Source organism: Arvicola amphibius, chromosome 4 (genome assembly GCF_903992535.2).
Source record: "Arvicola amphibius chromosome 4, mArvAmp1.2, whole genome shotgun sequence".
NCBI lineage: Eukaryota > Metazoa > Chordata > Mammalia > Rodentia > Cricetidae > Arvicola > Arvicola amphibius.
This window is the reverse complement of record NC_052050.1, coordinates 36929971-36956437: the sequence shown is the minus strand read 5'-3', so window position 1 is coordinate 36956437 and position 26467 is coordinate 36929971. Positions and strand designations below refer to the sequence as shown.

Below are 26467 nucleotides of genomic sequence, written 5' to 3'. Positions count from 1 at the left end.
CTAGCACATTATTTATTGTCATTGAGAAGAGAAGTTAACTTGGTTGAGTTTCATGTTTCTTGTATGGTCTTTGTCCCATAGGCTGTAATGAACAATTTCAGGCAGTCCTAAGCAGGAAGAAAAGGTTTGGGTAGTTTTTTACTTAAATAAATTGACTTCCAGTGAGGAAAGTAAAGTGAACAGTTTAAAGTCACCTTTATTGAGTTTACATTTTTATATAGTTTGTATAGTTTACATGTACCAAAATGGTTTCTTTTGCTGTATTCGCTTTGATTAAGTCTGACAGTAGTACATGATATCTGTCATCAGAGTCATTATAGAGGATTTCTTGTCACCCCACCACAAAGTTTCTCATCTTTTCAGTGAAAGACAGAACACCAATTGCAGGCTTAGGCAACCACTGAGATCTGCTTTCTGTTGCTGTATGTAATTTTGCTTGTCCTTTAGTTACGTGTAAATTACATCAGACAATTTATACTATTTTTTATCCTACTTGTTTTGTTTAACATAATGTTTTGGAGAGAGAGAGAGGGGAGGAGGGAGAGAGGGAGGAGAGAGAGGAGAGAGGGAGAGGAGAGGAGAGGAGCTTGCAGGAATCAGGTTCAGTCCTAGGCATGGCATTAAACTCAGGTTGTCAGGCTTGGTGGCAGGTAGTTTTACTGTGTGAGTTGTCTCACAGTCTTGAACCTGCAGCTTTTATTTCTTTTTCTTACTTTGATTCAGTCTTTGTCCCAAATCCAGTTTTCTCATACTGTACTCTTGCCAAAACACCTGAAATCTGTTTTTAAAAAAAGTATGACTAGTTCTCCCAAGGTGTTACTGCTGCTGCTGTCTCCCACCTGGTAACTTTCCCCCTTGGTCTTTTAGAAGAGAATTGGAGGTTCCACTCTGGGGACTTTAAACAGCCTAGGATATGTTTGCCCAGAATAAGACCTAATTGACAAGTCACCAGAGCACTCTTATTCCTCTGAGCTCAGATGCTAAGGAGTCACTTAGATGGATGACCTTCAGGTTTAGGTTAGTTTTTAATTCCATTCTATGCATATATATCAAATCCATGGATCTTTTCATTAATGGTACACTTGTGCTTATATTTTAGGTCCAAACAGATGGGAATATATATATATATATATATATATATATATATATATATATATATACCTTTTCATCCCAATCTCCATTTGTATTCAGTGTGTTGGGAATCTATATTTTATGTGTTCATACATAAAGTGCCTAGTTTAGTGTTATACAACCTCTGAGCACTCAATAAATATTAATTGAATTGAAATAATGGCATCCCTTATAAATATTCATGAGCAAATAAAACTAGCTAAATATATGGAGTATGAAGTACTCTTCTAGGAAATATTTGAGTTAAAAAATGATTAAAAACTGGTGTGGTGGTTTCATTATGTGATAATCCAGCAATTGGAGGAATTCACTAGTTAGAGGCAGTATACTAGAAATACATACATACATACATACATACATACATACGTGTGTGTTAATATGTAATTTAATAAAATATAGTAATTTTACCATAGACTGTGTCTTATGAACTAACAAGAATTAATTAGGTGAGTGAATGAAATATACTTACTCTGACAAAAGTATTTGGAGCCTTTGTGTGGCTAATAATACTACAAAGAACCTTCTAATCAAGGGACTAATGCATGATCAAGTGGTAGCACCTTGATCTGGCCCAAGAACAAGAATTTTCTCTAGTATATAGCTGCTCCTTGACTTAAACACTAGAACTGTTCTCTTTAGTTAGCTGGCATGCTTCATTTTTTAGTATCCAAGAAGGCAAGTGCCATCACTCTGTCTCTGAGATGTGAAATTTACACTGGACATTTTTGTTGATGTCACCTAATCCCAAACAGCTTAGTATATATAGCACATCACTATTTTAGAGTTTGTTAAGTGGCAGAGAAGGGACAATACCAAATACCCAGTGTCATGAGGCAAGTCTTCACCATTAAGCACTTCCCCCACCCCCATCTGTTTTTTTAAGAAATAACATTGTGGAAAACAATGCTATAGGCAACTATTTTATTTTCTATTTGTCTCTTAACTATTTGTGCATTCTGTTTTTTCCCCACAGATCATGTTTCAGGCATATGGAGACAAGCAGGGACCACTGCACGGAATGTTAATCAATACTCCCTATGTGACCAAAGACCTTCTTCAGTCAAAGAGATTTCAGGCGCAGTCCTTAGGAACAACGTATATATATGATATCCCAGAAATGTTTCGACAGGTAAAAGTGGCTAACAGGCGAGAGTTTGAGGCTTCTTTCAATTTCCATCATATGTAACTTTTCCTAGAGAAGGGCACTCACGGGCTGGAAGTATCTTGACGCTATTCTAATTTTGGTCTCATTTTCCGTCTCATTAATGACTTCTAACTCAGGTGCTTCATGAGGAATGGTGAGAAGAGACGTCTCAAGTAAACCCTTACCACATTATGTTTACAAGGACCTATGTGAGGAGTTACACATGTATTAAGTCTGTGTTCGAATTAGAGATATTAAAAAGAGGAATGGAACAAGGTTTCATTTTCTTACTTTCCAGGATAATCCCTTAGCCTAAGCCAAGATGCGGGTCATTATAGGTAGCACAGACAAGTAGATAGCACCACTGTATATAGTGTAGGTATAACTTCTTCTGTAGGTTTACTATTATTAATTAAAAACCTAACATGAAAAAAATGACATTATAAAGCTCTTCCCCTATATGAAAAATTCCTTGACTTTTATGATGGTGAACCCTCTCTACTGCAGATTTCCCATCAAAAGTAGGGGGGGTATATATCACAAGCAGAGAATACAACAGATAAAGAATAGAGCATCAGAGGATACGGGATTTCTTTTTAAAAATCTTTGTTGTAGGTCTTCTCGAGTCTCAATCAATATCAGTACTATCAATATTATCATATTTGAATCTTAATGTAATATTTATCTGTGGACTTATTTAGTAGTCTGTGATTCCTGTAGTATTCACAAAAGCAAGTTACTTTTCTGTAACCAACTACTTACACCATCCTATCTCAGAACACAGACCTTCACTCATTACCTCCATTTTATGGAGTCAAGACCCTGACAACTGTGTATGGTTCTGATTCTCAGTGTCAGTACTATGTAAGTCATCTTGTAATTGACAAGGGACACAGGACACATAAGTGTGTGTGAGTCATTTGGGTTTTAGGTGTTTAAGACAAGCGTGGATGGAACTTCATAAAGAAGTTATTTACATAAGAAATAGAAAATGGTAATCATGAATGTTTTTGTAAGTGCATGGGTATGTCTGTATTCTCAAATTTGAAATTTGATTGAGCTATACTTATAGTCATCCACATCTTAACTTATTCTCATATGTGGATCTGTTGCTGTGAAAAGTAGTTAAGAGATCTTCCCTTAACCTACAGTAGAAACTTAAGTCTGGCTTTCTTGGATTTGTTTTAGAGATGAACCTGCTTCAGCCTACAAGTAATGAGACAGAGATTAGAGACATGAGTATCATACCTGGCTGATGCCTTTTATTTGAGTTTTTTATTTTATTCTTGCTGGATTGGTGTTAGAGCTATTGTTTGTGTTAATGCTCCAGTGCTATTTTAAGGTCATTATGTAGTGTGACTGTATTGGGGAAGTACCTGACTTTTGACATACTGAAAATGGTGTAAAATTGGCCACAAGTGTGTTTGCTGAGCATCAGTGTTCAAGCATTTGGTCTAAGGCTCATACTTTCCCTAGAGCTCTTGGAAAAGAATGCAGAGTCAGAGCAACTGAGTTTGATTGTGATTTTTATTCATGTTGAAATGTCACTGATAAGTCAATCTTCTTTCTTCCATTAGTCACTCATCAAACTCTGGGAGTCTATGTCCACTCAAGCATTCCTTCCCTCACCCCCTCTACCTTCTGACATGCTGACATACACTGAGCTGGTGTTGGATGATCAAGGCCAGTTGGTCCATATGAACAGGCTTCCAGGAGGAAATGAGGCAAGTAGTTATACCCTTCTCCCTTTCTATCTCTGTCCACTAGTACCAGCTGCTCACGAGAGCTATTATTACACAGTAGGAGCTACTCAAGTGGCAGAGTCAGGAAAGCATTCTTGGTCGATTTCCTCAGAGAGAGAATGGACCAAGCCAAGAAATTACTGTTATTTTTTTAGGTATAATAATAGTATTACAATTTTGCTTTTTGAAAAGGAGTGTTATTTTCTGGGGGGCATGCATGCTAATACAATGTCTTTATAAAATCAAAGGTCTAATGTCTAGGGTTTGCATCAAAGTAGAAATGAAGGTCAGATTTTAAGTGGAGCAAGATTGGGGAGTTCATAATTGAAGATACATGAGAATAGATTATTATCATTTTTTTAATTTGAAATTTTGAGATTTTAGGTATCTCTTTTTACACTTGATTCATTGGATTTAGTGATATTGTATGATAAATTCTTCCTAAAGGACTTGGTGAGAGCCAACAGTTTTAAAAGAAACACAAAACTCATGTATTTATTCATTCATTCGTTTGTTTCTTTTGAAATCTCACTACATAAGCCTGGGTGACCTGGAACTCACTATATAGACCAGACTGACTGTAAACTCACAAAGACCCTCCTGCCTCTGCCTTGAGAGTGCTGAGATTAGAGAAGTATGCCACCAGACCTGCCTGATTTGAATAGTCATTAAAAATTTGGAAGGGGAGGGACGGTGAAAGGATCTAGAAAGACTTAGGTTGAGGGGATATAATCAAAATATATTTTAAAAATGTTTTAAATGAAAACTATAATAAATTATTAGCCTTAAAAATAATAAAAATTTAAAAAAATAAGCACATTTTCTAGCCATGTGTTATGTCACATACCAGCATTTGGAAGCTGATGCAGGAAAATTAGAAGTTCAAGGTTAACCCGGGGTGTATGTGTCCCTGTCTTGAAACAAAGAAACATAAAAATCAGAAAGCATTTTCTAGTATTAATAACTTTTCTCATGTAGTACCATATTAATAATGACATAAAGACATATTTTCCTGTTTCCCCTCATATTCTTCTCCATATAGTAAGATCCTTAAGATTTTGATTATGCTACTAAGGTACAATGATAGAAATATTAGCATACCTAAAAATTCAGGTGTTTTTATTAACCCCCAACTAAACTCATTCCTTAAATAACCTTTATCTGAGCCAGGCTTCGGTGGTACATGCCTTTAATCCCAGCACTTGGGAGACAGAGACAGATGGATCTCTGAGTCTGAGGCCAGTCTGGTCTACAGAGCAAGTTCCAGGATAGACAGGGTTACACAGAGAAACCTTGTCTTGAAAAACCAAAAATCAATAATTTTTTTTGTTTGTTTTTTGTTTTGTTTGTTTGGTTGGTTCTTCATTTTGAAATAGGGTCTCTATTTCCTGCTCTGGCTGTCATAGAACTCACTATGTAGAACACACTGGCTTTGAACTCTGTTGTCTCTGCTGTAATTAAAAGCATGTACCACCAAGCCCAGATCCAGTATTCTTTTCAAAAATATTTGTTCTAGCCAGGCAGTGGTGGCACATGCCTTTAATCCCAGCACTCAGGGAGGCAGAGGCAGGTGAATATCTGTGAGTTTGAGGCCAGCCTGGTCTACAGAGTGAGTTTCAGGAGGACAATCAGAGATACACAGAGAAACCTTGTCTCTAAAACAAACAAACAAACAACAACAAATATATATATTTTTTTATTTATATATATATATTTGTTCTGTGTACAAGGTATATAACTGTTGTGTACCACAACACAGTCTGTGGTAGTAGATGATGAAGCATTAGAATGGAGACAAGCACTGAACTGTATGAAGAGGCTTAGAGTTGTAGCAGTTGGTCCAACCTGGTGCCTCAACAAATGGCACAATAACGGGGTGGAGAAAACGCATATTCATCAACACAAAGTTGAAGCAGCACTTTGTACCTACTGTATGGCTTCTGTTTGCAATCCCCTCAGCAGAAAAAAAAAGCTTTGTAGTGCTAGTCTGTAATTTTGATTCATTTAATAGCTGTTGAGGAATAGAAAGCGTCCTTGTGAACATGAGGCTGAGAGTAAAACGGTTTTAACTAATGTAATTAAAACATAAGATGAGGGGTTTTTGTTGTTGTTGTTGTTGTTTGGCCATGTGAAAGCTAGCTGCAATGCTGTGTGAAACCTCTTGCCACGATCTTTCTTCTGCTTTCTTTCTGTTCTCATTCTCTGTTTGAGTGAATGGAGACTGGGGGAATAGTGAAGTCCCAGAGGGACAGAGCTCTGTTCTTGCTGAAATTACAAGCACAGAGCTGCCTGGGCATGAACATGTAGTGTTTACTCTGCCAGTATGAATACAAATAGTCTTATTATACGGAACTCTGTACCCAAAGACCACACACACACACACAGACACACACACAGGAACAAAAATATTAAAGGTTTTTTTTAACCCCTTTAAGACCTAACAAACCTCAGTATAAAAGGAGTAGCTACTGCAGTGAGTGGCAGTCTACAGTAGTAACCACGAGTTTTCGTTTGCCCAATGCCTTAATAGTTGTGAAACCAGAAAGCTAACAGCGTTTGTGAAAATGACTGTTGCTTTGTATCACTTTTCACATTATTCTTTCTTTCCCTTTCTACATTATATGTTTTCTTTTCCCTTTCTTCAGATGTTTGACTAGGATTGAGCCTGCATGTTAGCTTACTGTTTCTGAGCCTAAGAGTTCAGGACGAGTGAGCCTGATGTTCTTTTGTGAGCAGTCAATAACTGATGCCCAGGATGACCGGTGAGGTCAGTGATCTTAGCTAGATTATAGGATACTGCATGACAGGAATGAGGTTAAGGTATTAGAATCAAGCTCTGTTTCCAATAGCTTGGACATACAGTGGAGTGTGTACATTGAGAGACTCGCCAGTCTAAGGATTGAGTTTCAGCTTTCAACTCTGAGGGACAGCTGTCAGTAGGATATATTTCACTGCACTGAACCCAGTTTTGTCAGGGCACGTTGGCTTTATACTACTGCAGTTTAATTTTCTTTTTTCAAAGTGAGAAGTTTGTCATGAGCCCGGCACTCTACATATTACCTGAAGAATGGTGTGAGAAGAAACAAGTGAGCTCTTGCTGATGGGATTTGGAGCAAATCTGTCCTTTGCCAAAGAGAATGGGCATCAGAACAGAGCCTTGAGATATAGCTTTATTTAAAAAAGAATAAAAAATTGACCTGTTAATGTTCTGAGAGCCAAGGCTCAATGTAAATGCCTTGATGCTACATAGACCTTAAATCATCATAATGTGGTGCTCTCCAGAGTGACAGTGCTGCCAGGTCGTCATTGTAGGTGATACTGAATTATTTTGAAGTATTGAAGTTTCTGGCTTTAAAAGCTAGCACACGGATATTAGGAATGGGGGTAAAACATGAGATTCCTATGTAGTTTTTCCATGTATTGAGGTGTTTTTCCTTACAGCCAGAGGCAGAAAATGTGCATCTATCAGACCACTGGTTACCTTGTTGCCCAGCCTTTCTCCCCTTACTTTTTTTCCTAGGATGGCAGATAGGTAAAATGGTGATAGGACCAGGACTTGGGCTGATTCCGTTCCATTTAGTTTTAGGTAACCTGTTTGCCATGTGAGAAAGATATTGGCTATTTCAGCAGAGATGTGACCTGCATTCTCAACATTGTACCTGTGCTTAAACCACGAGAAAGAGAGCTTTTCTGGCTCTGTGTTAGCTTACTTTCTTCTTCCTGTAGTGTCCCTTCCCCATCAAAAAAAATGTAAGTAAGGAAATGCTACCTAATTCCTGGTGAGAAGTATAGGACACTTTTTTCATTGTCAGGTTTGAATGGTATTTCATTTAATATGAATTTAGAGTGGGAATAAGAATGATGTGGACCAAATCTGAGAACTACATTACTTGCAAATAGCTCTAAAGATGAGTTGCCTGGGATTTTCTTAATAGTTTCAAGTAAAGATGAAAATTGAAGGAAATGTGATTGCAACAGAGACTAAACTGATTTCCTTTCTAGCTGCTCTGGTGCTGCAGTGATGAGCACTGTATGTAAATACATAGCTAGATGAATGTACGCTTCAGAGCTACAGAAGAAACGCAACTATCCATCCAGTCTGCTTTACTATTTCTCTGTTTTGGAGGAACTGTTTTCATTTTTCTGCCAATTTGCTAACCTATTTTGATCATTTGGTGGAAGTTATAATTGCAGGTGGGAACATTTTGAGTAACACTTTGCAATCCAGCACAGCTTCTTTTTGTACTAAACCTAGTTATTAAAAAGCTCAGGCTAAGAGCAAGCCAAAGGCCATAATAGATTCAACAGAGAACAACTTAACTTTGTCTGCTAGAACAAAGGAAAAGCTGGGCTTTTATGTGGTTATATTCTTACTTGTTCTGAAGTAAGTCCACTAGCATTTTATTATTATTTTAATAGTTATTGAACTTGATCAGGAATCTATAATGGTGAAAATGTGATAAAGAAGCTACTCTCACAGAAATTTTATTGCAGATGGAGATCGAGTTCCCAGAACATGGGCTTTTAGCATTCCTTCCCATCACTCTTGTCATTGTGGACCACTGAGATGAGAAAACACTGTTTAGGATAGTTATAATAGCAAGGTTCCCCAATCAGGGGTGATAACAATAGACTCCCATCCTAGTGTAGCATAAGAATTTCCCCCCCCCCCCCTCTCTTCTTGTTCCTGGAAGGAAAGTATGTTCCACACTTTATGCATTTTAATAGTCACCTCTGCATAAGCTGCCATGTGAAGGAGTGGCTCCGAGGCTTTGTTTTTCCAGCTGGGCACTAGGTGTCAGGGTTTTTCCTTCTCAGCAGTTTTAACATTAAGAGAAGCTTTGTGAATTCCCCTGTTTAGAGAGACAAACCCACTTGTTTCCTTCATTTCCTTTTAGTCTTTAAACCATAGTAGGATTTCTCTAATGTTCCTGTAATATTCAGTTGGCATTTTACATTTTAACTCTCATTGAAAATATGTTGAATCCACATCATGTCCTGGCACATTTTTTTAAAGAAGAAAATGCTTAAATAGGAAATAAAGTAATATAAATTAAAATTTAAAGACTGGCTGCAATCATGACTGATAACTTTACTTCATTTTTGCTTTTTATTAGGAATAAAATAGTGGCGATAGTGGATATTAGGAATTCATCCTTGAAACTACTTAACTTACCTATATCTGTATTTAATTATCATTTAACTGTTTTTTTTTTTTCCAGAGAAAGTGGGTATTTATTTAGTGGGTTATGGAGGGGAAAGGGGAAAGGAGGAAGGGGAAAAAGGAGAGGAGCCATGTCAGAAGCTGCCTCTTCAGGAGAGAGATGGAAAGGCCATTTAACTATTTGCAGTGTGCTATTGTCCTTTTTTATTTAGCATGTGTGTGCGTGTGTGTGTGTGTGTGTGTGATGGCACACAGTTGGATGGATCTCAGAGGACAACTCGTGTATGTCCCAGTCTCAAACTCAGGTTAGCATAATAATAAGTGTTTTTTTTTTTACCTACTGAGCTTCTTGGTCAGTCTTCTTGATTTTAATTAAAAAAATTTTTAAACAGTACAGAAAAAAAATATGAAGAAACATCAACTACCAGCCACTAAGATCCTACAATTGTGACTGTGAGTCTCGATTTAAGCCTGTATTTCTTTGAAAGTTTTGTTGTTGTTGTTCTGTTTTTTGGTTTTTTGTTTGTTTATTTGTTTTTGAGGCATGGTTTCTTTGTGTAACTGTCCTGGAACTCACTTTGTAGGCCTTAAACTCACAGAGATCCACCTGCCTCTGCCTCCTGGGATTAAAGGCATGTGCCTCCAACCACCCAACTTCTTTGAAAGTTTAATTTGAGCATTAAATAATATTTCCCAGCACTTGGGAGGCAGAGGCAGAAGGATCTTGTGAGTTCGAGGTCATCCTGGTCTACATAGTGCGTTCTAGGACAGCCAGATCTAGGTGGAGAAACTATCTCAAGAGGGAGAGGAAGAAAGGGAAGAAGGGAGAGAGGTAGGGGGAAGAAGAAGTTGATGATAGGAGGCCTGACCCTTTCTATACTTAGTGAAGAATTGGTTGATGGTGATGATTAATCTTCATTGTCAACCTTACTAGTGCTAGAATCACCTAGGAGACACATTTCTGTCTCAGATTCACACGTCTGCGGTATTTTCAGAGAGATTTATCTCCAGAGGAAATTTCTCCCTGAATGTGGTGACTCGTTTTCCATGGAATGTGGACTTCCATTGATGCTATTTGCCTCCTAACTGCAGATAGTGCTACCCTCTTCTACCCCACCCCCAAGACAAGGAGGTTTCTCTCATAGAGATCTGACTGCCACCGTGCCTGTCTAGTCTATCCTCTCTTAAACCCAAGCTAAAATAAACTTTTTAAGTTTGCTTTAGGTGGGTGTTTGATCACAGTGATGAGAAAAGTAACTGATAGAACTTGGCTTATCATAAATTCAAATTCTCACAGATCCCATTATCATCTAAAACTGCCTGGAGAATGTTTGTGGACTTGAGTAAAAAAATTATTTTTTATTTCTCCTGAACACTCAGGACCCAAGTATTTTTCTGGTGTGGCACTATGGTTTTTTTTTTTTTTATTTAATATTTTAAAAATTTCCATCTCCTCCCCTCCTCTTCCCCCTTCCCTCCCCTCCCTTCCACCCATACCCCCACTCCCTCCCTCTCCAGGCCAAAGAGCCATCAGGGTTCCCTACACTATGTTAAGTCCAAGGTCCTCCCAACTCCCCCCAGGTCCAGGAAGGTGATCAACCAAACTGACAAGGCACATACAGAGCCCGTCCATGCGGTAGAGTCCAAGCCCATCACCATTGTCCTTGGTTTCTCAGTCAGCCTCCACCGTCAGCCACATTCAGAGAGTCCGGTTTGGTCGCATGTTCCATCAGTCCCATTCCAACTGGTCTTGATGATCTCCCGTTAATTCTGTCCCACCGTCTCAGTGGGTGAACGCACCCCTCACGGTACTGACTTTCTCATGTTCTCTCTCTTTCTGCTCCTCATCAGGACCTTGGGATCTCAGTCCGGTGCTCCAATGTGGGGCTCTGTCTCTATCTCCATCCATCGCCAGATGAAGGTTCTATGGTGATATGCAAGATATGCATCAGTATGGTTATAGGATCTGGCCTTTTCCGGCTCCCTTTCCTCAGCTGCCCAAAGAACTAGCTGGGGGCATCTCCCTGGATACCTGGGAACCCCTCTAGAGTCAAGTCTCTTGACAACCCTAATATGTCTCCCTTAATTAAGATATATGCTTCCCTGCTCCCATATCCACCCTTCCTTTATCCCAACCATCCCATTCCCCCAAGCTCTCCCCATCCTCCCCTTCACGCTTTTCTCTCCCCATCTCCCCTTGCCCCCATCCCACCCCATCCCCAAGTTCCCAATTTTTGCCTGGCAATCTTGTCTACTTCCAATATCCAGGAGGATAACTATAAGTTTTTCTTTGGGTTCACCTTCTTATTATCTTCTCAAGGATCACGAATTATAGGCTCAATGTCCTTTAGTTATGGCTAGAAACCGATTATGAGTGAGTACATCCCATGTTCATCTTTTTGGGTCTGGGCACTATGTTTTTATATATTGTTTTTTTTTTTGATGACTCAACCTCAAAATAGCTTCAAGAATGTGAAGTTAGTCTAGATAAATTGTATTGTTTAATTTTTTGAAATTGGTTCGCCTTTTTAAATGCTGAATATTAAAATTAAGTCTTGTGAGGTATGTGTTAGAAGAGCAGTTTGTTAGAATTGTACTGAGGTGCAGGTGATCTAAGAACGAGCCCTTAGAGAAGCAGAAGACCAGGGCTGGAGAGATGGCTCAGCCATTACAGGCAGGCTCAGAACAAAAATATAAAGAGAGCACAAGACCTCTGAAATTGTTGAGGAATCCTAGCCACCAATCTATGCCTGAAGACAGGAGAACATATTTAAGTACTTGAAATCTTCAGGAGAAGGGAGACATAACCAACTACTAGGTGCACACAAATACTCCTAATTTGTATTGAGTACAGAGCCATACTTTCTATGAAGGCCTTTAAAGGAAGAAGAAAACACTGACTCCTTCCAAAGGCAGCAGATGAAGCTCAGTGATAAAGTGCCTGTCTGACATGACAAGACTCTGGGTTCAATTCCAGCCTCAGGGCTTAGCGAGATAGAAAATCTAGACAAAGAGAAACATTTTGTGGGATATGTGGTAAGACAGGTTTTTATTTTTTAAAAAAACAAACAAACATACTTTTCTTTTATCCCTAGTCTAAATAAGCATATTTGCTCTATGTTTTTGTCTAAAATGTTCTTCCATCCCTTCATTAGAAAATGTTTGAGGCTGATTTTGAAAAATAAGTCTGCCCAAATGGAGTTACTTCTAACAAATTTCTAATACTGTTCTTTTGAGTGCATGTGTTTTTCTTAGAATTCCTTCCAAATGGCTTTTGCTAGCATTGGAGATTTCTCATCAGGTTGGTTAGTTGGTTTTGACTGATTGTTAACAAGCCGAAGTTCAGTGAACTTAATTAACTGAAAAAATTCTAAAGTTCCAGTTTTGTACTAAGGCAGGACTTTCAGGTTTTCCTTTGACATCTGTCCAGATGTCAGTCCTAGAGATGGCCCCTAAAAGAATACTCTTGCCAGAGGTTTTTATATATTCTAAGTTTAAATGACTCCCAAGAATGAGGCATGGTGTACGAGAGATCAACATCTATCCATGCGATTAACAGCCAATGCTTTTAGAACTGCAGTGGCTTACTTAGTTAGCTTCTGTGCCAATCAGTCCTATGCTCTGTTTCTCAAGTACTACTGGTGTGTGTGTACTCCATGGCATGTTCAACAAAATTAAAATACTGAGTATTGATATATAATGGTTTGATGTATGTAAATATCCCAAGGATAAATTATTCCCTAATACTTGATTATTATTTCAATCTTTAGTTATATTTCCATATAGTTGAATTTTTTTTCCAGTAACAGTGATACTTACCTGCATGTCAACTTTTAGTTAGAGGGACTGAGGTAACTTTACATTAAGTTTGGCATAAAAAACTAATTTTTCAGCTGTCAAGAAAGTTGCCTTGAACTCATGTGATTATATGACATTAGGCAGTGAAATATCCTGTATCAGGCAGATCACATACATGGAAGGCATTAACTATTTTCAGCATAGTTTTCACAAACAGAAATTAAGTCAAATACCACATTGTGTTGTGACCTAAAATACAATTTTTAAAAGCTTCTAATATTTTCTGTATTTTGTTATTTTTATTAAAGTATTATTGATAGTTTCTAATTAAAAGTATGGCTTCAATTTGCTATGTGTGTGTGTGTGTGTGTGTGTGTATTTAAAAGGACAAAAGGTAAATTTTGATATAAGTACCCCCCCAAAAAAGCTTAGGTTCAAGTTCATTCTCCCCAGGTCTTGTTTTTCTCGTTTTTGATGCAGTGTCACCACCCGTCACAGCTGTGACAGTCTAGGGCTCTTTGTGTCCCACTCCAGAGCCCTGCAGGTAGTCAGAGAACTAGAACAGTAGCTATTGTAGACTTCAGCAGGGACAATGATAAACTACACCTGATTCAGCTTCAGCTGCCTGTGCCTAAATCTATGTAGGAACGCATTGCTATAGCTGACCCTGAAGTATGGAGAGAAGAAAGTCAACCATGGCAAAGATTTCCTTTCTGCTCCCACAGTCTAGCACCCTCAAAAGCAAAACCCTGTCATGTTTTTCCCTTTAGCTTTTCCTTTACATTTTTTTCTGTTGAACTTAATGTTGCAGTTTTATGACAACAGCATCAGCTTTGGGAAATGCTTGTGTCCGTTTGTATATTCTAGTCACACTGATAGTACAATTAATGTTGATGTCAATTTTGGTGTTAATTTTGGGGCATGATTAGTGTTGACACTGTATGTCAGACTAATGGCGATTAGGGGTACCAGCAGAATAAATGTTAATATTATTGGTTTTTTTTTTTATCTGTTATAGTAACATTAAACCAGGGTCCTCCCAGGAGAAAAAATACATATATGGATAGATAGATAATGCCTTTTTCTATTGCTGGTGTTACTCAGTGAGAAAATGACATCTCAGGGTAGAATCCTAATCACTGTTTGGAGCATCAGAAATAATGATCACCTCTGATCGGAGGTTGTGAATAATTCATTTGGTTTGATTTTCACGTCCTGTCCAGTGATACTTTTCAAACCAAATGTGTTTCTACAGGAAAATAATGGTCCCACTTCTTATGGAAATACCATGGCACAAATCATTTTACCCACATAAAAACAGTTAAATAAGACTGTTCTCTTCTGCTTGCTTTCCCCTCCCTATCCCCTCCTCCCTCATTTGAGCATGTTTATTCCCGAATCAGAATGTGGCCAGAGAATTATTTACTTCCTTAGGACTTCCATAGGGAAAATAAACACTTATTTCTGCTCCTCTTTAGCGTATTCACTGTAGCTCCTTTGGTCTGCCTCTCCTTTTTACCTTAAAATAATTAGCTTGAATTGATAACCCTACACCTAAGAAGCCTGCCCACTGAAAGTTCTGTTTTGGGGAATATATATATATATATATATATATATATATATATATATATATATACACACACATACATATATGTATATATATATGAAATTTAGTATTTTAAAACTTACTTGTGGCTGTCTACATCAATGAAAACATAATTTTAAGTAATAAGTACATAGGACTGCTTGGTTAGTAAATTCTGTAGACAGGATTTGGCCAGGGAATAGGATGCTTGTGCTGCCAGCGCCTAGAAGCCACTTGGAAACTCATTAGACATGAAACTGCCCACTTAGACAAATAGGCCACAGGTTGCACTTTGGTTGCTTCTGCAGTCTTTCCGTCCTCTTCAGGCTTTGGTCCTGGAGTTTCATTTTTACCAGATTTCTCCTACATAAAATATGAGAGGGGAAAAAGTATTGGGAAAAAAAAGACTCAGCGATAAAATTTCCCTTGGTGGTTTTTCTGTTCATATACAAGGCTGGTTGGGCTTAGGCAAAGTCCATGAGTCCTGCCTTGCTGCCAGAACTGCAGTTTCTGACATGAGATCGTCGTTGTGTATACAATATAGACCCACATATATAAACTAACTGGGCTGAAAAATTTATGGTGTCCTAATTAAATGGGGAGGGGAGGATATAACTGTCTTTTGATGTAATGCTGAATCCTCTGAGACAAAGCTATTCTTAGAAAATGTAGAGTCTTTTCTCCTGACTGTTGTAACCCTGCCCCTCACCCCCCTCTTTAAATCAAGGGCAAGAGGAAGCGTTTTCAACCTAGTGTTCAATCATCAGACGAAGTGTTTTGCATTCAGAAACCATTTTCAGTATCAAATTCAATTTTGTCAAGTGATTAGTTGAGTTTGGTAGAGAATAATTTAAAAACACAAAGCTGGAAATGGCCATGGTGCTTCTGCACCAGAGGAAAGCAGTTGCTGTTTTCCAGCTGCTGTCCTCAGTGCCTGTGTGTTACAACTGGATTACTATGTTAATGTCTTTGCTACTGTTACAGGCCTGTGTCTGTTGACACTGTGTGTATTCCTAGCTAGGACTGCTACGAGACATAGGGAAGTGGGGAACTGATACCTTTCCTGCCTATCAGTACTAACGCCCTTTTATGTACATATGTTTGTAAGCTCTTTAGTCCCCTTCAAGATGAAAGGATCTGTATAAATATAGGCTTTCGATTTTAGTACATGTTTGTAATACATGTGGTACAGTCCTAAATATGTATTTAGCTGATAGGCACTGTTCTTGCCTATTATACAAATATTGACTTTAAAAATATAAATATGTATTTAACCATCAGACCAGAAATACAGTGAGAAGCAGTTTCTTCTCAGGTAGAGATATTAATATTGTATAAACCTGTGTATACATATGCTTACATTCTACCACAGCATCACAGAGCACTTTCTCTTTTAAAAACAAAATGCTACTCCAATAGTCTAAGGTAGTTTTTTCTGTTGGTTTTGATTCAGGCTGTTGCTTTATAATCCTTATTGGCCTGTAATTTAAAACCATCCTTCTTAAGGCTGGTTTTATAGAGGTATCTTGTACTGTCTTTTTGCCTCCCAAGTACTGAGATTACAAGCTTGTGCCAATACACTCAACTTCTAGGAATCTGACTTCTGAATCTATATCCTTAATGACCATACTGTTTTGCCTATTACAATTATTCATGTATTTTAAGCTCTCTTTTAATTGTGTGCTACATCATAGTTTTCAGTGCTATTCATAATCTTCAAAGCCATCACTTTGTTTTTGAGGCTGAAATAAAGAAACAATCAAGAATTCTTAAATTGATCAAACACTTCTTCCTTGCCAAAGACCAAACTCTACACTTTTCTCCTCTTCTTGACACACCCATAACTTTTATCCACATGAAATTCCAGTAGCATGTCCTTTTTAATACTTTGTCTCCATTCTCTTCTTGCTCCATCTGTCAACATCTTAAATGTTTTGACTGTTGGGATCATGCACTTAGCAGTTTCATGATTGTAATGCTATTCAGAGTAATGCTGTTCAGGATACTAACAATTGACCCAAATATCCAATTTACTTTGCTTTTAAAGAAAGGTGTGCGTAAGAAAACAGTTATTCCATACAGTACAAAGAGAGAAGTAGACATAATAAAAGCCCAGGCTAGTCTGAAACTACAAGTTTGTAATTCCCCTGCCTCTGCCTTCAGAATGCTTGAATTACAGGTTTGCACTATTTTAAAATAATTATAGATTCAGAGGAGTCACAGACACAATATAGAGAGTTCTTTTTTCATGCAGCTTCCCTACACACTTGCATGCATGTGCGTGTGTGCTGTAGTATACACTCTACCACTGAACTATATTTTTTATATCCCCTTGTATTAACATCATATAATCATAATAGAATTTTCAAAATGAAGAAATTGTCATTGCTGCAGTTCTATAAACAAATGCTGTAGTGTACACTCTACCACTGAACTATATTCTTTATATCCCCTTGTATTAACATCATATAATCATAGTAGAATTTTCAAAATGAAGAAATTATCCTTGCTGAAGTTCTATAAAATAAACAGACCTGTGAACTTCACTAGTTTTTTTTTTCTAATAATATCCTTTTTCTATTCCAGGATCCAATCCATGAAGCCACATTGCAGTTAGGCGTCAGTGACATTTATGTTTGTGCTGCAATTAATATTCATAATCCATATCGTATTTAGCTAAAGACAATAATAATATTCTGAAATATACTTTTATCATTTCTCTAGTAAAGAAAGAGCGTTTCTTTTTCTGTTGTCTTTATCTTGAAAAATAAGTAATTCACACTAGCAATAAAAACAAGGTACTGGGCTGAGAATATAGCTCAGTGTTAGAGTGTGTACCTAGTATGTGTGGAGCCATGGGTTGATTCCTCAGGAAACCCCCCCTCCCAAAATTTACTTTCTGTCCCAGTTTCCTTATGGCAGTAACAGCCACCTTTGTATTATGATAACAGCTACATTGAAAGCATTTGTGTATGAAATTTTGTACTACTTTTATTATTATTATTTATTTTTTATTAAAAATTTCTGCCTCCTCCCCACCTCCCATTTCCCTCCCTCTTCCCTCACTCCCCTCCCCCTCCCTCTCCAGTCCAAAGAGCAGTAAGGGTTCCTTGCCCTGTGGGAAGTTCAAGGTCCTGCCCCTCATCCAGGTCTAGGAAGGTGAACATCCAAACAGGCTAGGCCCCCCCGCCCCAAAGCCAGTACATGCAGTAGGATCAAAACCCAGTGGCATTGTCCTTGGCTTCTCAGCAGTCCCCATTGTCCGCCATGTTCAGGGAGTCCGGTTTTATCCCATGCTTTTTCAGTCCCAGTCCAGCTGGCCTTGGTGAGCTCCCATTAGATCAGCCCCACCATCTCAGTGGGTGGGTGCACCCCTCGCAGTCCTGACTTACTTGCTCATGTTCTCCCTCCTTCTGCTCCTCATTTGGATCTTGGGAGCTCAGTCCGGTGCTCCAGTGTGGGGCTCTGTCTCTATCTCCATCCATTGCCAAATGAAGGTTCTATGGTGATATGCAAGATATTCATCAGTATGGCTATAGGATCAGGCCATTTCAGGCTCCCTCTCCTCAGCTCCCCAAGGAACTAGCTGGGGACATCTCCCTGGACACCTGGGAACCCCTCTAGAGTCAAGTCTCTTGCCAACCCTAAAATGGCTCCCTTAATTAAGATATATGCTTCCCTGCTCCCATATCCACCCTTCCTTTATCCCAACCATCTCATTCCCCCAAGCTTTCCCCATCTTTGGAAAGCAGTGTGGCGGTTTCTCAGGAAATTCAGGATCAACCTATCCCAGGACCCAGCAATACCACTCTTGGAAATATATCCAAGAAATGCCCTATCATATTACAAAAGCATTTTTTCAACTATGTTCATAGCAGCATTATTTGTAATAGCCAGAACCTGGTAACAACCTAGATGCCCTTCAATGGAAGAATGGATGAAGAAAGTGTGGAATATATACATATTAAAGTACTACTCAGTGGTGAAAAAACAATGACATCTTGAATTTTGCATGCAAATGGATGGAAATAGAAAACGCTATCCTGAATTAGGTAACCCAGACCCAAAAAGATGAACATGGGATGTACTCACTCATAATTGGTTTCTAGCCATAAATAAAGGACATTGAGCCTATAATTCGTGATCCTAGAGAAGCTAAATAAGAAGGTGAACCCAAAGAAAAACATATAGTTATCCTCCTGAATATTGGAAGTAGACAAGATTGCCGGGCAAAAATTGGGAACTTGGGGGTGGGGTGGGATGGGGCTAAGGGGAGATTGGGAGAGAAAAGTCTGTACTACTTTAATGTGCTCTTCCCAATAATCCCTTAAGAAAAGTTCCATGTTATCTTTAGGGAAATTGAGACTGTCAAAGGTTGCTGTGTACAAGGTTTTACAACTAGTATGAAGCTGATATTTGATCCAAGACAACTTGACTTACTCAATCTCTTAACCATGTCCGTGTTTGTCAACTTGTAGTGCAATGCAGCATGTGGTAGGCATTCATTTGTCAACAGCTGTTGTTCTTACTTTACAGGTTCACTTAAGGACTTAGTATTCTTAATCTGTAGTCTTTTGATGTTGCTCATGACCAGTGTTTTAATCCATAGTGTTGACTATTTTCCAAGTATTTCCAAACTAGTGTTGTTTTAGTAAAAGGACTATTCTGTGAGTGATGGGACATACATGCAATCTCAGCACTCAAGAGGCTGAGATGGGAGGGTCGCCATGAGTTTGAGGACAATCCAGTGCTACATAGTGAGTTCTACACCAACCTGAGCTACAGAGTAAAAAGTTGTCTCAAAAAAAAAGTTAATGACTTCTAGATGGTATCTTATCTATTATCATATAGATTCTCTGCATGAAGAACTTAATAAGAGATCAGAGAATACAGGAATACAGGAGTCAATTTAGGATGGAGAGACTTTAATAAGGAAATAGAGTTTGAGTGAAACTTTAAAATAGGTGGGATTCAGATTGGTTGAGAGGAAAGAAAAGGACAAGCTTTGTATGTTGTATTTAATACAGAGTCCTGCTTGTAGTAATTCATCAAACTCATAGGTGTTCTTTGTTGTTCATATAAGGACATTGAAGTTCAATAAGGTTAAATATATACCAAGGTCACTAAGCCGATAAATGATAGATCCTTGATTTAGTTCCAAGTTTGGTTAACTCCAAAGCCTATGTTTACCCTTATATGCCCTACTGATTGATTAGCAATAAAATCCAAATTTTAATGTTAATTGAACCACAGATGCTTCTTCATGTGTTCATTATGTTAACTCAAACTGAATATTTTCTTGTAAGGACTCTTACTGTACTGAGACTGGCCTAACACTCTCAATTCTGTTATGGTATGTTTAATGTAGGTGGTAGGGAGCAGGGGCTGATTGATGAAAGATAATTGATAAAAGAATGTGGTGTTGTGTGTTAATAATCCCAACACACAGGAGGCTGAAGCAGGATTGTGAATTCAGGCCAACTTGGACTACATAACAAGATCCAGGTCATCCAAAGCTAACTAGCATGATCTGCCTTAAAAAACTGAAGAGGGGAAGAAAATTGTTCTTGGTGCTGCTATGTTGACACCTAATTAGAAGTCAATTTTGCAAGCATAATGACCTGACCAGTTGCTGAACTGACTGCCCAAGTGACACAGGAGTCCCTAGATAATAAGGAAAGATAAGAGTATATTATCTGTCTGCCCAGGGCCACACAGTCACAGTGTTTACATTAACACATAAATGCAGAAGTAGATTCTTCAGGGCTTGTATATAAACTAGCCTAGGTGGCTAAGGTTAATATAGCATAAAATTTGGTGTAAAACCCAATCTTCCTAACTACAAATACACTTAAAAGAAAGTAGACAGTGAATAGCTTTTCTTTTCTGAAAAACAAATGAGTGGTTTAGCTAGTTCAGCACTTGAGAATGTAGAAAAAAATACTTCTCACACACAGGCAATATATTAAAGCCTTCTTGTTGTTTTGGGTTTTTTCCTTTAAAAAATCCAAGATTATACTATTTGGGGTTTCTCTGTGCCGCATTCTGGTGGTAGGCTTCTTTTCCGTTATTTGTTTTTAATGAGCAGATAGAGTAATACCTTATCTCAGAAAGTGATTGGAATTTTCTCCTATATTACTTTCATTTTGTGTTTGGCCAATAGTATGATATATTAAATAGCTTATATTTATCACTGGGTGTTTCATACATACTTCTTAATGCAGAGGATCACAAATAGCTGTGTAGAAAGCCTCAACCAGCCTGATTAGAGTGGATGTGCAATTGGATTGAGGAATGTGTACTCAGAGCTTATGATCACTGGCCGGGTTGAGTCTGGGTGATGCATATGGTTTTCCAGGGATGCTGCTATTTACATCTGTTAATGGCCCTTCCTGATGGCCAGTTCCCCAATGAGGTGATGTACAGCAGCCTGGGGATGAGAGACCAGTGCTGTAGATGTGGCTGGACTCCATTAGGCAGGACTAGAAATACTCATCTGGTAGGCTTTGTGTTTGGGCATGAATGGTGGGGGTAGGGAGAGAAACAGGAGACAGGAAAAATAAAGAGGGGAAAAGAATAGAAAGCATTAGTTATCCAGGTATATGGGAAACAGACAGGCAGACATGAAAAACTGCAGCTGTAAGTGAGGTGTAAGTGAATAGGAAAGAAATGGGACTAGCAAATAAACAAGTAGGATTGAATAGCTCTCATGTAGAAGGGGATTAAAAAGGAGAGGGCTGTGAGAGTTCGAAAAGAGACATGGCACCACTGTCAAGTCTATTTCATTTGTTTGTGTGGCTGGTCAGATGCCACTGAACAGAGAGCAGAGATTTACATACATCATAGTGCATCAAGAGATTAGCTCTGTGCATTCTTTGGTTTTCTGGAGCTGAAGAAAGCAGCAAGAGTTGCTCTCAAAGATACAGTGCTGAGCGATAGAAAATCCTTGCAGAAATGGAAAATACTTGGACCAAGCCAGTGAAGAATCTCTGTCTTTCATAGAGTAGAGAGTACAAGGGTCTCAGATCACAAAAGTTGGACAGTCTGAGAGAAGTGATGTTCTTTCTATCCCTTATGTGCTAAATATTTCTTGAAACAAATCTCACTAAAAAGCTGAATATAGTGTCTTAATGTACAGTTTGGTAAAATGGACATCCTAGACTTACCTCCACTGCCATAACATTCTTCAACATGTAATCTTGAGTGCATTTAGATGTGGAGTTTTTTCATTTTCTTTAAGTAATTGTACTGAAGAATTGAGACAACTTTGGGATACACTAATAATGTGAAGCAGTGTCCTAGAATATTTTTCTGCTTTTCAAGAAGTAATTTTGTTCTTTCACAATGCCTATCTTCTGAAGGATGTGTCTAAATCTAGTGCCTTTTCAAAAAAGACTTATTTATTTATTTGTTTGTTTGTTTAGTATACAGTGTTCTGCCTTCCTGTGTCCCTGCCGCCCAGAAGAGGGCACCAGATCTCACTACAGATAACTGTAAGCCACCATGTGGGTGCTGGGAATTGAACTCAGGACCTATGGAAGTGTAGCCAGTGCTCTTAACTGCTGAGCCATCTCTCCAGCCCCTAAATCTAGTGTCTTATCCTCAAAGAACTTGAAAAATAAATGCATGTATGAAGCTCTATTCATTTGTTTCTGTCTTTGTAGATTGGCATGGTAGCTTGGAAAATGAGCCTTAAAAGCCCTGAATATCCAGATGGCCGAGATATCATCGTCATTGGCAATGACATTACATATCGGATTGGGTCCTTTGGGCCTCAAGAGGATTTGCTGTTTCTCAGAGCTTCTGAACTTGCCAGGGCAGAAGGTATCCCACGCATCTATGTGGCAGCCAACAGTGGAGCTAGAATTGGACTGGCAGAAGAAATCCGTCATATGTTCCATGTGGCCTGGGTAGATCCAGAGGATCCCTACAAGGTACAGCCTACAAAGAGATAGCATTTCATGACTCTGTATGTTTATGCATGGGGATATGTTCGTGTATGTAAGAGGAAGAAAGGAAGAGGTTTAAGTTTAAAAGACAGCATTTACAAAATTACTTAAGAAAATTCCTTAGGGCCCAGTAAGGTGGCTGGAAGTAAGGTGGATGCTTCCAGCCCTAAAGACCTGAGTCCAATCCCCAGGATCACTTGGTAGAAGGAAAGAACCATTTATCATAAGTTCTCTGACTGCTACATGCACACCTATTTCCCTTCACATAATACACAAAATAAATGTAACTTAAAGCAAAACAAGAAAACCACCTACCTTAAGAGCTGGAGTGTAGCCCATTGATAGTGCACTTGCTTTGAATGCTCAAGGCTCTGAATTCAGTCTTCACACTGAGAAACAGACAGCATCCAAACTAAAGACTGCATGTGTGTTCATCTGGTTTTTTTCTCCAGCTTTTTTTTAACAGGTGACTGTTTTTGTGACTGAACCTTAGATGAACTAATAACAATGCATTTAGTATGACACATGGTAAACCCAAAATATCTATCTTTAAAATATTCCACTGTGGTTGCTGGGAGCAGTTACCAGTCATCAACAAAATCTCTTACATCATCAGTTCTTCACAAACCTGCTTTTCTACTTGGAAACTGACTCTAGAGACACTAATTCCTTGTTTAATTCCTAAGTAGCAGCTATTTTCTCCTTCCCTTGTGCTATATACCTTGAGGGGAACACTATTTTTTAATTCTCATTGCCGCTTTCAGACCCTTTTCCCTGGGGGGTGGAGGGAATCCCATCTTATAGTCTCATGTTTTCACGCTACTTCTTATTCCCTACCCTATGATCATAGCCTTTTTTTTTTTTACATCTTTTAAAAAGCATGATTTATTTAATTTTTTATTGTGTATGTGGGGAGGTGGATTATGCATCTATGCAGGTACCATTGAAGGTCAGAAGAGGGTATCAGATACCCTGGAGTTGGAGCTGGAGTTACAGGCTGTTGTGTGCTTCCCAACATAGATCTGGGAATTGAAATCTGGTATTCTCCAGTCCCCAAATTTATTTATTTTATACAAATAAAATGTGTGTGCATCTGGTATATCTGTATGTATACCATGTGTGTGCATGTGCCTGTGGACAGCAAAAGAGGATGTTGGAGCCTCTGGAAGTGGAGTCACAGACACTTGTGAGCTGCCATATAGATACTAGGAGTTGAACCTGGGCTCTGCAAGAGCAGTAGCAGTAAGCAGTTTTTCTGTTGTTGGGGTTTTTTTTTTTTTTTGGTTTGTTTGTTTGTTTGTTTGTTTGTTTGTTTGTTTGTTCGAGACAGGATTTCTCTATGAAACAGCCCTGGCTATCCTGGAACTCACTTTATAGACCAGGCTGGCCTCAAACTCACAGAGGTCTACCTGTCTCTGCTCCCAAGTTCTGGGATTAAAGGCACGTGCCACAACCTCCCAGCTTACAGTAAGCACTTTTAACCCCTGAGCCGCCTCTTCTACTTTGCATCTTTTAATTCTAAGTATATTGTTACTTTCTCCAATGTTGCTTAGTCCTGTATTCATTTTTAGGAATTGCTATGCTCACATAGATAATCCTTCCCACTACTGGGAAAGAGTCTCTCCTCTAATGGTCCCATCCTTGCTCAGTTTCTCTAGAATATATTTCAAGCATCTCTCTTAACTATCCTTCCATCCTGTTGTCCTCAGAACTTCTGAACTCACCAGAGCAGAAGGAATCCCACACGCTTATGTAGCAGCTAACAGTGGAGCAAGAATTGGACTCGCAAAAAAATCATCATATGTGTTCCATGTGCCCAGTTTTTCTATAGTACTCAAAATCTAACAGTCCTTTAAGCCTACAGATACTGTGATTCTACTACTTTTTTATTCTTTCCGTTTCCCACTCTTTCATTCAACTTGTTTGGTCGGTTTTTATTGTTTTGTTTTGAGACAGGTTTCTTTATGTAGCTTTAGCTTGTCTGGGGTGCCCCATATAGAACCTGTTGTCCTTGAATTTACAGAGGTCTACCTGCCTCTGCTGGGATTAAGGCCTGTACCTGGCTCATTCAACTTCTTTAAATTCCAAGGTTCATCATAACATTATAATTGTCACCTTTTTGTGTTTCTGTTCATTCTGTTTATCCTTTTAAAAGTAAAACCTTTTTTAAAACTAACTTTGTCTACTTCCTCCACATGTGCACTTGTGCAACTGAACATAAATGGAGAAAAATGTTCTCTGACTCATTCTACTTTTTAAATCTGAGCCTTTTAAACTCTTGGATGATGGTTTCACATCTCCTCTTTCCTCAGGACCTCCCCACCCTCTTCCCTTACCTTCTTTCCTACTCAGTATTAGGTCTTGCTTCCCAAGGTATTTCCATTTCAGGTTTGTCCCCAGTACTACAAGACAATAAAAGCAAGCCAAAAAACTCTGGCTTGCTGTACAGATGAGCACTTTCTGTGTCTGCCTCCACTCCTCTCTACCTTACTCCTGAGCTTTAATTGTACAATCCCCACCCCTTCCTAAAACCATCTCTCCATTCATACCCTTGATCTTCTCAGTTCTGTCTTATCATCACCTTTTCCCTCTCTCCTAGAACTCCCCTTGACATACAGACACGTTTTCCTCCAGTAACTCACTCCCATCCTTCTTTCCTTTAGAGCAAAACTTCTTCAAAGAGTTGTCTGCTTTATCTCTAGGCTCTCTTCTCATTTTCTTGAGCCCCCTTCTGTGAAGCTCGCACCTGAACCATTATAATCGAGTTACTTTTGTCAAGGTCACCAAAAATTGTGTGTTTTAAATTTGACATTGAATTCTCAGTCCTTATCTTAGTATTTATTTGGTGATCAGGCAGCATTTGACACCATTGTTCTGCCTTATCTTTTAAAATGCTTCTTCTCTTGGTTTTCTATATACCTTCATGGCTCCTTTTCATCAGTTTCTTTTCCTACCTACTTTTCATATATTTAAGACTGTTTCAAAGTATAATAAAAATTTTCCTTATTTTGATTGTGGTGGTGCTTACATAAGTATACACATTTATCAGAACTCATCAGATCATAATAACTAAATCCAGGTATGGTTGCTGAAATCTGTGATCTAACTCCTTTAGATGCTAAGGCCAGCCTGGGAAGCATAGTCAAACAGTGCCTCAAAAATGAAAGTTTATAACAAAGTCAGTGGATTTTAGTAAATATAAATTATAGTTCATTAAATTTCACATATAAAGTATATGGAAATCAGTAGTGATCACTAGCAAGTTTGGGTTTCTTTTGGGTAATGAAAGAACTCAGAATTAGTCATGATGGTGTGCCACATCTCTGTACAAAAACTGCTAATTTATAAATACACATAGCATGTTAAACATGTATAACATGGTTCTCTGCCTTAACTATAAGTTTGTATGTGTATGCATGCAAATAAACCACTAAGTATTAATACAGTTTTTGAATATAAATAGAATTTATTTATTGAAAAATGCAAAAGTATGAGTTTTGTGCTCAGACTGTTTGTACTGCTTAGACTTCTGGTTTCAATGTTAATCTCTCAGATTTGTGATCCTTTCATTCATTCTTTATCCCTCTCTATTTTGACAATGATATGAATTTGAGTCAAGAGCAGTAATTTACAGTTTCTGAATCCCATGTTGATATATCTAATAGAAGTGTCACTAAAGACCTGGAAATGACCCTTTAACCCTATTGAAGAGTAAAATGAATGGAACGCACCTGAAATTGTAACTATAGGGTATCTTGTTTCATGGGCAGACAGTCAGTGACTAAAATATAGGAATTTCATTTTCCAAACTGCCTATGCTAGTGTTCTGTTAGACAATAACTCAAATGATTTATCATTTTAAAGCAAGCTTTTTTTTAAAATCATTTTGGAACAAGTTTCATTATATTTTTGACTGTTTTGGTTATGTGAAAATGACAGACAACGAGTTAAAAA

The 26467-nt window shown here is 38.3% G+C and overlaps 1 protein-coding gene across 5 annotated transcripts in view; it reads left to right on the top strand.

The window, feature by feature from the left end:
* Window positions 1-26467, top strand: part of Acaca (acetyl-CoA carboxylase alpha) — a 208039-nt gene that overhangs the window by 119793 nt on the left and 61779 nt on the right. For all 5 annotated transcript variants that reach the window (XM_038324765.2, XM_038324766.2, XM_038324764.2 and 2 more), the window contains 3 exons: window positions 2105-2260; window positions 3853-3999; window positions 22229-22498. In XM_038324765.2, coding sequence (XP_038180693.1) covers window positions 2105-2260; window positions 3853-3999; window positions 22229-22498 — 573 coding nt within the window. The remainder of the gene's footprint in view (window positions 1-2104; window positions 2261-3852; window positions 4000-22228; window positions 22499-26467) is intronic.